General features: G+C 49.1%; 1 protein-coding gene across 1 annotated transcript in view; it reads right to left on the reverse strand.

Annotated features, from left to right (window-relative positions):
- Positions 1 to 5758: 5758 nt before the first annotated feature.
- The window catches only part of LOC119448608 (uncharacterized), a 29351-nt gene continuing 21815 nt past the window's right edge, over positions 5759 to 13294 (reverse strand). Inside the window, exons 6-9 of the mRNA XM_037711840.2 lie at positions 13044 to 13245; positions 9378 to 9521; positions 7304 to 8647; positions 5759 to 5989 (exon numbers count right to left, since the gene is read on the reverse strand). Coding sequence (XP_037567768.2) covers positions 5856 to 5989; positions 7304 to 8647; positions 9378 to 9521; positions 13044 to 13245 — 1824 coding nt within the window. The 3' untranslated portion in view covers positions 5759 to 5855. The remainder of the gene's footprint in view (positions 5990 to 7303; positions 8648 to 9377; positions 9522 to 13043; positions 13246 to 13294) is intronic.

Consider the following 13294-nt stretch of genomic DNA (forward strand, 5'->3'; position numbering starts at 1 on the left):
TGAATAGCTGGTGTAGGCAGTGCTTCTTTGATTTCTTGCAACAAGCTATCGAAGAGGTGTTCGGAGAGGTGCGAGGGTGAGAGAGGAGGAAGGCACGCGTTGAGCATTGGGTGGGTAGAGCTTAAGTGAGGGTAGCGATGACGTAGCGGTGGAGAGATCAAGGGAGAGGTTACGCCAAGCAGTAGTTGAGGCGGAGCTTAAGAGAGAGAAAAGTGATTAAGTAACCATGACGTGCAGGGTTCTCCTGAGCTGCAAGTGTTAGAGAGAGCGTGCGCTGGCAGCGGCGTCATTCTGCCGTGAGCATGGCTAGGACGAAGAAGCAGCTTTCTCCCGAAGAAGAGGCGCGGCGTCAACGGCGTCGTGATGCTACTCGGGAGTGGCTTCAACGACTGCGCGCAGATCCGACTGCTGAAGCAAAGTGACGGAGGAGGGTTGGAAATCTAGAGTTTACAGAGAGAGAAGCTGCGTCTCGGCAACGCTAAAATGCATGTTAAAGCTAAGTTAAAGCTAATAAAAGCAAAAGTTAAAGCTAAGTATAAGCCAAGTTATAGCTGAGCACGAGGTCGCGGGATCGAATCCCGACCACGGCGGCCGCATTTCGATGGGGGCGAAATGCGAAAACACCCGTGTACTTAAATTTAGGTGCACGTTAAAGAACCCCAGGTGGTCGAAATTTCCGGAGTCCCCCACTACGGCGTGCCTCATAATCATATCGTGGTTTTGGCACGTAAAAATCCATTATTTAATTTTTTAAAGTAAAAGCCAAGTTAAAGCTAAGTAAAAAGTATTTAGTATGAACCATCAGCTCCGCTGCTTCATCAGTCTTCGCAACTGTTAAGTCTGTGAAGCTGGCTAATTTTTTTTTCTTTTGGGCGGCTCCGTGTGTCAGAGAGCGGTTGGCGCAATGCAAGTACAACACCGGTGCCCAAACGAAACTAATGCTGCAAGATTCGCGTGAGGCTCAGATCTGGCCACATTCTCGTGTCAACATCACAAAGATCCAGTCAGCGCAGCAGCACAGATTCCTCGCCGCGTGCGTGCCCGAGGCAGTTATCGTGTCATTGCCCCTTTCGTACCTCGCTTATGTTGACACGACAGTCACATAGTATAGACGGCAATAGTGCGAGGCACTGATTCACAGCGTTTCGTTCAGAGGCAGCGCCTTCTCAACGGCGGCTCTTGGCCGGCTGTCCCTCACAGTCTGCTGCCAGAAAAGTACGCTACCGTTATCAAGAGACTGCTTTCAATAAGGGCCCCGACCCGCAATTGGAGCCATCGAAGTAATAGGTGCACTATCCGAACGTCCGAAGCATTTCCTTTCTTTCCATTTGCAAGGGCATAGTCTGACAGCTGCGGTGTCAAGAGAGTCGCCATCTTTGTCAGCCGAAGAAGGAAACAATCTGTATAGTAAGAAAAAACAAACAAACAAGAAAGATACATATTAGAGGGCAGGTGTGAATAAAACTTCCATCTTTGCTCTCCGTGATTTGTTTCATTTTGTTGTGTTTTATTTATTTTATTAAATGCTATGCTTGATTGCAATGTTATTTTTTTTTACCGAAGCATATACAGACGTTGTTTTCTTTTCTCCGTTCCATGCGCTGCCAGACACTGACGAACCTAATTCAACTCATCCACTTTTTAATTCTTGTTTAGTTTTACACGCTCGAGCAACATAGGTGAAAAGGCCTGGCAGGCCCGCGTGTACTCTGCATAACTGCACTATACAGTTGTAACCGAAGGCTTCACAAGATTAGCTGTCAGAACAAGAGGTCGCTCGCCACTCAACAATGCTCCAAGACGTGGTATGGTGACCTCGTCGGCGTGATAATCAAACTGAATAAATTCTGGACAATTCGGTGACTCAACGCAGAACTTGTGACCAACGATGCTCGATCCGAATACTAGAACAGATGAGCCCGAACTGCAGCAATACTCAAACGATCATACGTTGCAATTTCACTCGCGTTAAAGACGGCAGGTGAACGTTTTAGAGGGCTTCATGCGCTTCCGCAAACCGCACTAGAAGCTCGAAGGTCTCGCGGATAAGAACGATAAAAGTCACAGGCCTGCGCGGCACACGCAGCACAGTCACAGCGTAAGCTGGTGGAGCTGCTCAAGAGTATAGCTCCAATTTGGGCACCACGCACAACAGGGTCTTCGCGGCAGTATGTTCGCCTCGTTTTGACGAGAACGAACTGAGCTGCCCGCCCGGCGTCGACGGCGAGCTGCGGCTTGTAATGCTCTCTGCACAGCAATCTGCTGAGCCCGACCAAGCCTTACAACTACAACTTACATGTGGGGTGTGCCGCGTTTGCAGGCATCTTAACTAGATGGCGCCACCATACTGGTGGGAATGAGAATAACTTCAGAAAAGGTCAGATAAGTGGCAATTATTAACACGAAAGTGTTTTATGCCGGGGTCCACCAAGACTTCACTGACGTATTTCCGTCACGGAAATACGTCATAGAACATAATACAAAGAAAGAAACCAGAAGAAAAAGTTCCACAAACATGCAAAATTTGGAAATCGAACCCACGACCTCTCGGTCCGCGACGATAGATCGCCGAGCGTTTAACCCATTGTGCCACAAACGCATTTGCAGAGAGCTACACAGACGCGCCTTATATATCTAACACTCCTCCGTGTACCCGCGCTCTTGCTCGGGGCGGTGCCGCCGCCTACGAGCAGAAAAGAGAAGTACTGCATTATGACACTAACGCGCACCGACAGTGAACGCTTCGGTGGTCTCAGCACTACGACTATAGTGCCTAGAATATACTTACTAGTGTGCCGACCGCGGGCTTTCCGGTGGCACGGAGAATGATGCCTTCCGCCGGCGGCCACCAGACGGCGATAGCCGTACGGACCGTGCTATGCCGAGCGGCGTCTCTAGCCAACGCGCACGTGTGCGACAGACGCCAATGGGCTGTCCCAGCCCGTTTCGTTCTGCGGAGCGTTGGTTGAGGTGCAAAGCGTAATCGAAAGAATATGATTTCGTTGCACTTACAAACGATCGTATGCACAGTTATCATTAGAGACTTTTAGTATTGCGGAAAATGCTTGCGTTAGCGTTAGCGTGTTACGCACGCTAAATCTTTGCGGAACGCTGTTCGATAGAGTTTTAGTATAGCGTAAGACAACGATGCGCCGCTAAGCGCAAAACCATCTAGCTGCGAGTAGTCAAAGCAGCAAACTGAGCAGCTCGACAACCAAACTAGCCGTGTTGATCCACGCCAAGCCTTGAAACGAGCCTGCATGTCAAGCGTTCGAGCCGAGGGTGCCACCATGTTTGCAACGCTAAAAACTTAGCGAGCGTTTAGCGTCTCCGCTATATTTCAGAAATAGCGGACGCACGCTATCCGCAAAACTGAAATAGCGTTCTGAGCATGCGCAGTCTGACCCCGCTATTTTATTGCGTTTAGCGTGGTGCCATTTCCGCAATACTAAAACTGTCTATTATAACGCTACACTATACGGGGTGTTTCTTCGAAAAATACGTTTCACTTTCGTGTTCTATACCGATTCCTATATAAGAGGGATCAACCACATTTTTTTATGCACATTTCGCTGGATTTTATTGCAATAGCAATTCTATGCATACTCCAGGTGCATTTCTGTCGACGCCGTGAGATTCCGTATAAAGTCCAATGGCGATAAAATCGTCATCGCGTGCCGTATGCTGTAGGTGCGAATGAAATCGTGCGAGGTTGAGCCGCCAGTGATCGCGGCTGAATCTCGCGCACGCAAGGAAGGAAAGCGGGAAGGAAACGCGCCGTCTTCCGTCGCGCGCAAGACTCTGGGGGGGGGGGGGGGGGGAGGAAGGGGGCGCGTTCTACTCCGGTCGGCCTAAAGTCCCTATATAAGAAAAGTACCGCCATCCTTTGATAAACGCCGCTTCTCTCTCTGCTGTATCTCCGATTGGACGATGATAGCGCGCGCTTTTCACTTCTTTATATTTTTTTTCCGCCTCAGAGCCAGGTTGACAGTCCTCTGCGCAGCCGCAGTCGCCGGCGGCGGCGGCCGCGTGCGCCCGGCCTGCAAGCTTCAACGTGGACTTTCTAGGTGCGCCACCGTCGACTTGGCTTTAGCAAGCAAAAAGAAAAAAGCAAGCGCTTTAGGAGAGGAGGCGGCGGAGGAAAGAGTAGATGGCGGTACTTTTCTCATATAGGGACTTTACGGTCGGCCGCGCGCGCCCACCCAGGTCGCTCTATCTTGAAAGCCATCTGCGACGGGGACACAGTCCGGCGAGCGCTGTGTTTTCGCGGATTAGTTTGCCTTGATGCGAGACGCCGCACGTTCTTCGTTGCTGCTCGTTGCTGTCGCCGCGCTTCCTCACTCCAGCGTTTTGACAGCGAGTTTCCGCGGTCATCGAGTTAGATGTGTTCATGTTTGTTTGTGCGCCCGTGACACTATCCTTGTTAATTTAGTTAGTGTGTCCATGATTACAAGTTTATAACACCGATAAAACTGCTATCCTTACTTCATATAGCTGTCCACTAATTTGCTATAGCAATCGATGCTTCGCCTTTCGGGCGGAACAGACACATTTTTACCATAACGCAATACAGAAAGTCCCTAAATTGCGCGGATAATGGAGGGTATTTAAATTTTGTTTTTATTTAAATGAAAATGAAGGAATGAGATGAACGCTATAATGGCGACGGCTATTTATTTTCGAACAGTAGTAACAGGGCCTTTGTGTTCTTTGTGCGTATACCCGCAGTAGCTGCCAGGTACAAGGGTACCACAAATAGTTATCAAAATTACTAGCTCTGCCTAGCTAGACTGCTCACCTTTCAGTGCCGGCATCTTTCAGGACACCGACCCGGTTTACTGACGACCGAAGCGCATGTCGCACGCATGCGGTATGTGCAATATTGTCACGTTATATCGGGGCCGCGACACAAGTCTGGGGATCGGGCATGCGCTGCGCTGCACGAAAGACATGCACGCCGCAAATATGTTTCGTGCGGCTGCTGCTTTAAAGTAGGACTTCACGAGAAGTGCCAACGTCGCGTCATCCGAGGGCGAATTGCCCGGCGTGAATTTTGGCTCTTCTGATTCATTCTATAGTGTCCCTGTTTTATCGGTATGCTTCTTTAAGTCTGTGCTACAGATAAACGATCAAAGTAACAGGAGTTATTTCTATAACATCGATACTGCAGCCCCTTACACACAGGATGGGTGGCGTTCTCGCTGACTTCGTCGGTCTGCCAACACGGCGTGTCCCGACTCGGGCATGTGTGACGTGCACTTCAACCCCCTCCCCCTTCCCCAATCTCATCACGTGTCAGCAAGGACGTTCCGTGCCCTCGGTGACTCCGACTTCGCGAGTGGTGTCTAGTCGGCCGGACGATAGTATGCAGTGTGGGCTGTAGTACCTCTATAGTTCAGAATGAAGATGGGAGCTGCGTGTTCGGGTATTTTCGGTACTACGGTGGGCGACATCGAGAGGTAACAGGTGGTTCAAGACCAAATCGGATGTGAGTATGCGCGTCCACTTTACGAGATGTCTTGCTTCCTCTCGCCATAGAGCAAGAATATATCTTGCTATGCTGGTCGCCGCCTGCTTCGGCAGGTGTTTTCGCCGTTAGGAGTGCTATCTTCATGCGGCGCCGCGCCACGAAAAAAAAAAAAAAAAAACACAGATTGCACGATTCAGCCAACGACACGCCCACAGCTATCGCGGGTTGAAGGCCGGTTGCAGTACGTGTCATGACTGACAGATAAAGAGAGAACACCGAGCATCGACTTTGCAGCGGCCGGCCTGTATACTTTCTTTGACGAGTCCAAACGTACAGAGCGGACAAATGGGTGCGGGAGAAGAAAATCCGGTGATTCCGTAGTGGTTTATTTCTTCCGTCCGTCCCGACAGCATCTTTCTTGCAGGGCAGCGTAGGTCCAACGTATCGTACAAAGTGCGGTGAACGCCGCTATTGCGAGGAACAGGCCAGAGTAGTTTCCCAGCTTGTCTCGGAAGTAACCTGTGGCCAAAACGGATGTGACATGAGTGTGAAAAACGGCAGGTCGTAACCATGAAGCACTTTCTCTCTGCGGCGTTTAACCTCCCTGCGGCGTTTAACCTCCCTGCGGTGTTTAACCTCCCTGCCTCCCTGTTCCCCATTTTCTGCAGTGTAGTTAATTGTACGAGGCACCGATAGCCGTGGCGGTTGTTAGCCGCGTTTCCGCGACTCAAGAATGCTGGAACCACAATTAGTCGCAGAGCTGTATATACAAGGAAGCTGAACGAGCCGACTATATAGGACTTCTCCCTTTTTTTCTTTTTCTTCTTCTTCTTTCTTAATTGCGAGAATAACTAACTGATAGTACAGTTGGTATTGCTTAAGGACCGACAGCTGCCCGTCATATATTTTCGTGACTTATTACAAAAGCTATAGCAATTAAACAGTTACACAAGTGGTCTGTTATATATGAAGGCGAAACTGAACGCAACATGGAACGCAACATGAACGCAACATGTCCGTGAATAAGCGTCAATACAGCTTCTTTGATAGCACTGAATTTTAGTGTTGGTCTTCACAGGCACTGTGTTTGCCATACGAGAAAGAACATCGAATGCATCTTTTGGCTATATATGTTAGAGCCGTAACTAGGATATATTAGGAGTTCTAGGCTATTCAGAGTCACCTCGTGTGACAACGCGGGACAAGCGAGAGAGAATAGTTATTCATATGAAAGTCGTCCTGAGGTAAATTTCCTTAGCCATGCTGCATGCAACAACAATGAGCAGAAGAAAGGGGAAGAGGGAAATAACGAGGATAATAACGTAACGATGTCGACAGAAACAATATGCGAAACACGAAACGGGAAAGTCGACATACCTGTACTTTTGAAAAGTCAAGTGAGGCCTGGATGGCCTGAAAACTAGATCTGCGGTCACGCAAATGGCATAATATTAGTTCCTCTGACTATGGTTGGTTGTCGAGGCGGGCAAGGTCACCGGTCAACATCTGTCGCTCTTCCACGTACTGAGGGCAGTCACACAGCACATGATTTATAGAATCGTGCACGTCGTACAGCACACATTCTGGAGACTAGGTGCGTGGCATTAAGTGCACGTTCGGGGAATTGTATAGGCCAATAACAGGAACCAAGAAGTCATCAATGTAGATTTTGGTCAGTTTGATTGTTTTATAGGTTCCTTACGGATTGAGAATGTTAGCAACAAATACAGTAGGTCGCCGGCTTCTCCACAACGTTCAAATAATAAATGAATGGAGTTTAGCGAGTATTCAGTGTGCTGATGTGTTAAATATACTTTCTTTACCTGCACTTGCCTGTTAGGGAGGGTCTTGACAATGCCGTAAGTCCCACTAAGAAGGAGCTGAAGCCATAGGCTACACTGAAGCGACCGATGTCCACTACTTCCATGAACAACACGGGAACCAGTGGCTGCGTCGAACCATTGCACCAGCCCGCGACGCCGGACAAAATCACAAGCACGACGTACGAATCAACAAACGCGAAGCCAATGTCGACGGCTGTCCAGACCGCCAAGCAAAGTGCCATAAACGTGCTCCTTGAGAAGATCTTTCGGTCCGTGATCCACCCAGAAGTAAGCCTGGCCGTCAGGTCCGTGGCAGTGAACGCCGAAATCAGAGTGAGTGCCTTCCATCTGTCTATGCCGTGGTCCAGGGCGAAGTCGATGATGACAGTTGAAAATATACTGGAATTTGTTACCATCACAATCTTGGACAGAACTACAGCATAGAACTTGGTGAGCGCGAGAAAACTGAACAGTTCCTTGGTCGCCAATAGTTTGATCTTTACACCTCCCTGCTGGTTTCGCGCCTCTTTCGTATCCACATTTCCAACGTGAGTCACCGAGAGTTCGCTATGCGAATGCTTCGCGCCACAGTTTTGCTCCGTATTTTGTGCTGTAAACTGAAAATGCGCGGCACGATCCCGCGTTTCATTGCAAACACCGTGTTCCGTTATACGGACGCCTTGGATGGGGGGTGCTGTAGTCGCCATCGCCGACGTTGCTCGTTCTCTTGCTTTTTCGACTTCCCGTGAACTACTACTAATATTTTCATTGAAGCTCGAAAACCGCCCCGGGCACCGAACCACCTGCACGTTTTCTGTCGAGATGTGTCCATTTGTGGTTTCACAAGGCTCGAAGCCACCATTTTCCTCGCCACATTTCCGACAGTCCTTTTCTCGAGATGCACCATCGACTCCAGTCACCTCTTCTATGTCGTCCCCGTCCACAACCCTGATAGAACGGACGCGTTCCGCTTGAAAGGCCTTGTCTAAGTCGCAGGCTGGTGTGCAGTTTACTTCTGGAACGACATGTGCTGTAGAGACAGTAATTGACCCAGGTACTTGCTTATCACCGTCCTCGGAAGATTTGACAGGTTTGTCTTTAGGTTGACCAGGCTGTTTTGGAGCGGGTATGCGCTGTAGTAGCGTGCCAACGGTCGCATTAAGTATGGTCCCTCCGGCGAGTAAAAATGCACCCCGGAAGCCGAACTGGTCAAAGAAATACTGGATTGTCGGTGGGAAGATGAGACCGCCCACAGAGAAGCCAGCCAGGTTGAGACCGGAGGCCACGGCGCGGTACTTGAGGAAGTGCTGGTTGATCACCGTGCTTGACAGGGTTAGGTGACCGACGCTCCATCCTGCAGCATAGTAGAGCGTATACAGTGGAAGAATAAAAGTGAGGTAGCTAGTGTGTACTGTACAGCGCTCTATAGGCAGAGGACGTGGGCATGACAGCGCGCATGGATTGGTGCGTAAGCTAGAGAAACGTGTTTAACAACTACGAGAACTTTGGTTGCTATGAGTAAACTTCCCACCTGATTTTCACGGCAGAGCACAATGCTTACTTTTGCGAACAGATAGAGAATACGTTGTGCATTGAACGAGAAGCACGGGGGTGCAACTATTGCATTCTACATCCTGCATGTGAAATGTTTAATTCATAATTATGAATTGACCACATAAGTCGCTTTACAACTGAGTCATATTGCCCACCCTAGGTGCCAACAATTCAAGTTTTATTTTGTAATCTTTAATTTTTTTTCTTTCAAATGTACCCCATATTAGTTTTATCACATCTTCTAAGCGTTTCAGTTATTTTTAGCTTTCTGAATTGATTTCGTGCCAATGCACAATGCATTCCAATATATACGAGGAGCCGATTCTTGAGCTGGTTGATTATTCACATCAGAGGCCAACGTTGTGCTGGAAGTCGGTATACAACGGTGTCCAGTATATAACACTATCAAGGATGCTGAAGCACGCCGACGTGGTGGCCTATTTTGCGCTCCCTGTGCAAATATACTGGCGCTGACACTAAACCAGTTTGTCTTGGCAAACCACCAAGGAACTGTATACACAAGCCCTTACCATGAAGGACTCCGTACAGCAGGGCAAGGTAGGTGACGCCGGTGGCAAAGAAGCACAACGACAGAGCGGTGGCAGCGACAATGCACGCAGTGAAGGTAATCTTCCATACCACCACGTGCCTCGCAAGGATGCCGGCTACCAGGGCTGGAAAGAAACATTTGGTTTCGTGCTATAAACTCCCCTCCTCCGCACGAGATTGTTAATTTATGTCTATGATGAAACCGACGTTCGCTGTTAAAGGCAACGCGTGAGTATAGAACACGTGCGAATTTCCGCCCCTCTGAAAGTTCACAAGTGCTCGGTGTTCTCAGCGGGTAACTTGGTTGGTGGCGGGTAACTTGGTTGGTGGCGCTGGCACCTTTCTGCGTCCGGGTGCAATGCATCATTATAACAACTGCTCTCGGCACTTGCAGCTATAAAGCGCCAGCAAAGTGAGAGCCACGCACTGGAGTGCTCTCCCTTTGACAAAATTGACCGCATGCTGTGTTCAAAGCATTGGTCTAATGAGCTTTTGTGGCAGATACGAGGTTTGTGTGCTACAGGGGTGCCGACATTAGCGGATTTACTTGCGTGTCTTGTCGTAAGCGTGGTCGTGCCTCCGTCCGACCACATTTACGACGCCCTGCAGCCTTTAACAGCGACATTCGGCTATGGCACTTGCACTATAGTGAGCACGAAGTCGCGGGTTCAATCCAGGCTGCGGCGGCCGCATGCCGAAGGGGACGGAGCTGAAAAACGATCGTATACCCTGCGTCGTGTACACGTTAAAGAAACCCAGGAGCTCAAAATGAATCCGGATCCTTTCATTAGTGAGTAAACACAGGAAGGAATAGTCTGGCTGGTATTCCTGCTGACTGCGGCGAAGTTGTTTAGTAGTTTATAGTTCACGCGCGCTATGCGCAGACACGGGCCACAACTGAATGTGCGCTTTATGTTTAGCTCACACGCTGTTGGCTGGTACCTACGATTCATCAGCACGAACTGCGTAGCTCATGAATCACTGACTAGCTGAAATAAAAGGCACATCGCCATCTGTGACGAATGCTCTGCGAACACATTAGAGTAGGTGGACGTTCACAAAACTGGGCGTTTTTTTTTTTTTTTTTTTTATTGCGATGGACACTCAAAACTGATTTTTGCCGTCGGCTTCGCCGTCGCGGTGAGGTTCGGTATGACGTCAAACTGCGATGAAATTCTCGCCGCGCGCCGTATGCTGTATGTGCGATTGAAAGCGCACGAGGGACGCGCGCTATTACGGAGAGCGAATGCACGGTGGAGAACAAACGCGCGTTATGCGGCGTGCTTCCTGACTGGCTGCAGAATTAAGCGTGTCTTTCCTCCTTTACAATCACCATATATATAGAGCAAACGCGACTTCTTCCGTGGCGCGAAAGGCTGCGGGGGGGACGGGAGAGAGGGGAGGCGACGTTTAGCTGCGGCACCAAATGCGTAATTATATATAAAAAACACCGCATTTCCACGAAGTGAATGATGATGAGTGGGCGAAGCACCGGGGGATCATTCGGTGTCACAAAAGAGCGCGTAATCCAAGCGCGCGCCGAGTGTCGCGCAAGCCAGCGAAAGAACATGCCGGCCCCGCGGCAACTTCAACAGAGGGGGAGAGCGCATACACCTCAAGCAACAACGCTAACAACGGCGCCGAAGCGTCTGGAAGAGACTCGACGGAGCGACGTTAACCGGAGAGAGAGAGAGAGAGAGAGCACACGCCGAGACACCTTCTCACCCGGCGAGTCGACAGACATTACTACCGCGTGAGCATACACCAACAGGATGAGTCATCACCCCCCCCCCCCTCGAGAATGCTCCGACAGCGGCGGTCGAAGGTACGAGAAAAGAGTAGAAGCTTCCCAAGCTTTGGCCATGCTACGAGATCACGACACCATAACGCGTGGTGCAGTGTAAAAGAAAGGAAATCCATGCAAGCTATAGATGAAGATTATTGTTTGCAGACAAGATAAGCCCGGAAGGGCACAAGCCATTTTCAGAGTGAAGGACATGCGATAACACCGCTAAAGGTGCGGTGTCATGTACCCGACAAATAGGGGACTTCATTGTGACGTAGCGATAGCGAAGGAACGCTGACGCAAGTTTTGCCACTTTCAACAAACTCACGTTCGCGTTGCTCATTGTATGGCGCACTCAGTAAACATGGCACTAGCTCATTCGCACTCAGATTTCTCGCAGAGGTGACTATTCGAGGTGGACGTATCCTAAACCACATTTGTGCGTAATAATTACCAATTTCGTCTCCAATATACCGGGTGTTCAAAATTAAGGTTCACGGAATCTTTAGAAATCGCCTGTGGCAGGTAGCATAATTCTGATCATTGAGCTGGGTCATTCGATCAGGCGGACATTAGTAGCACGAGCAATCGAGACACATATTCAACTAAGTAACAAAAATCCGCTCATTAATTCTTCGTTAATTATTTCACGACACATATTGCAACTTACAAATTGTAGCCGGTGAGCTTGTCAGGCGTATCCACTTGGAATGAAATTCCAGGGTGACACCAGTTTGGAGATATGCGCCATCAAACTCGCCGTAAAAATGCACTGTTGTCCCACTTAACTTTTTACCAAAATTCTGTTTTATACATTGGAGCACAAAAGTAACTGGAACGCCCGTGTATTTCGTCCCACACTTTGGGAAATAATATCTCGAAACTGGTCTCATCCTGTAAATTCATTTCAAGTGGATGCGTCTTGCAAGCTCACCGGCTACAATTCGTAAATTGCAATATGTGTCGTAGAGCAATTAACTAAGGAGGTAATTAGTGAATTTTGTTAATTAGTTGAATACGTGTTTCGATTTCTCGTGCTACTAACGTCCGCCTCATCGAATAACTCAGTCAATTATAAGAATTATGCAGCCTGCCACAGGCGATTTCTGAAAATTCCGTAAAGCGTGATTTTGAACGCCCTTTACAAGAAGTGCATGCGTCGCCTACGGCGATTCCAAACAGAAAGTGCAGGATTTGCTGAAACTGAATTGTTGCCACCATCTGTCACTGTTTCACCCATAGCACGACCGGCCGCGCGCGTACTACACAGCTATAGTACAGTGCTAGAGTGTACTAGAAAGCAGAGCTCCAGACCGGCTGCGCCCATAGCCTGTATGGTTTCGCCATAACAGCGACAGATGGTGCCACCATTTCGTTGCCGCAAATTCTACGCTTTTGTCCAGCATCTGCATACGTAGCCTATATCTTAAATTACTCAGAACGAAACAGGCAAGTAATGCACATAAATAGAGTATTTAAACGCATCCACAGCGAGAAGCCCCTTTCGTGCTAAACATAAGCGCGAACTTTCCAGCGATATAGCCGGAAGAGTCATGCACACCTGGCGCTCCTACTTATGCAACATTCTGTATAGAACACGTGCTATAGGACAGAATGTAAATACATCCATTAGTAAAACTAATTTCTTAGCTGTGCAGTCTCATAGACGCCTCACTATGCGCACCGTGTCACATCCCTCATGTTTTGATTTCTTTCACACTGTGGTATAAGTGTATGCCTTACGGTTAGTTCACACAGTTGTACTGACTCGCCCGACTTGCTACGGTTCTTCCGGTGGTTCTCGAATTAGCCGGTATACGTACTCGTACCAGACACGCGACAGCAGAGACAGTGGTATCACCTGCAGTGAAGTAGCATGTGGCCGACGCGGTGCCCGGCCAGGTGGCTTCTTCTCGCGTCACCTGGAAGGTCTCTATGATGCCGACGTAGATGATGGCTCCGGATCGGGTCATGATGACGCAGAAGATGTTGGCCCAGCAGCAGCCGGCTGCCACGAGCCAGCTCCTAGAGGAGTCCATGACACGATTGTAGCGGCGTGTTCGCTAGTGCCAATCGTTGCTGCAGTGAGTACTTGCGACTTTTATGGCGCTT

This window comes from Dermacentor silvarum, chromosome 4, assembly GCF_013339745.2.
Source record: "Dermacentor silvarum isolate Dsil-2018 chromosome 4, BIME_Dsil_1.4, whole genome shotgun sequence".
Lineage (NCBI taxonomy): Eukaryota > Metazoa > Arthropoda > Arachnida > Ixodida > Ixodidae > Dermacentor > Dermacentor silvarum.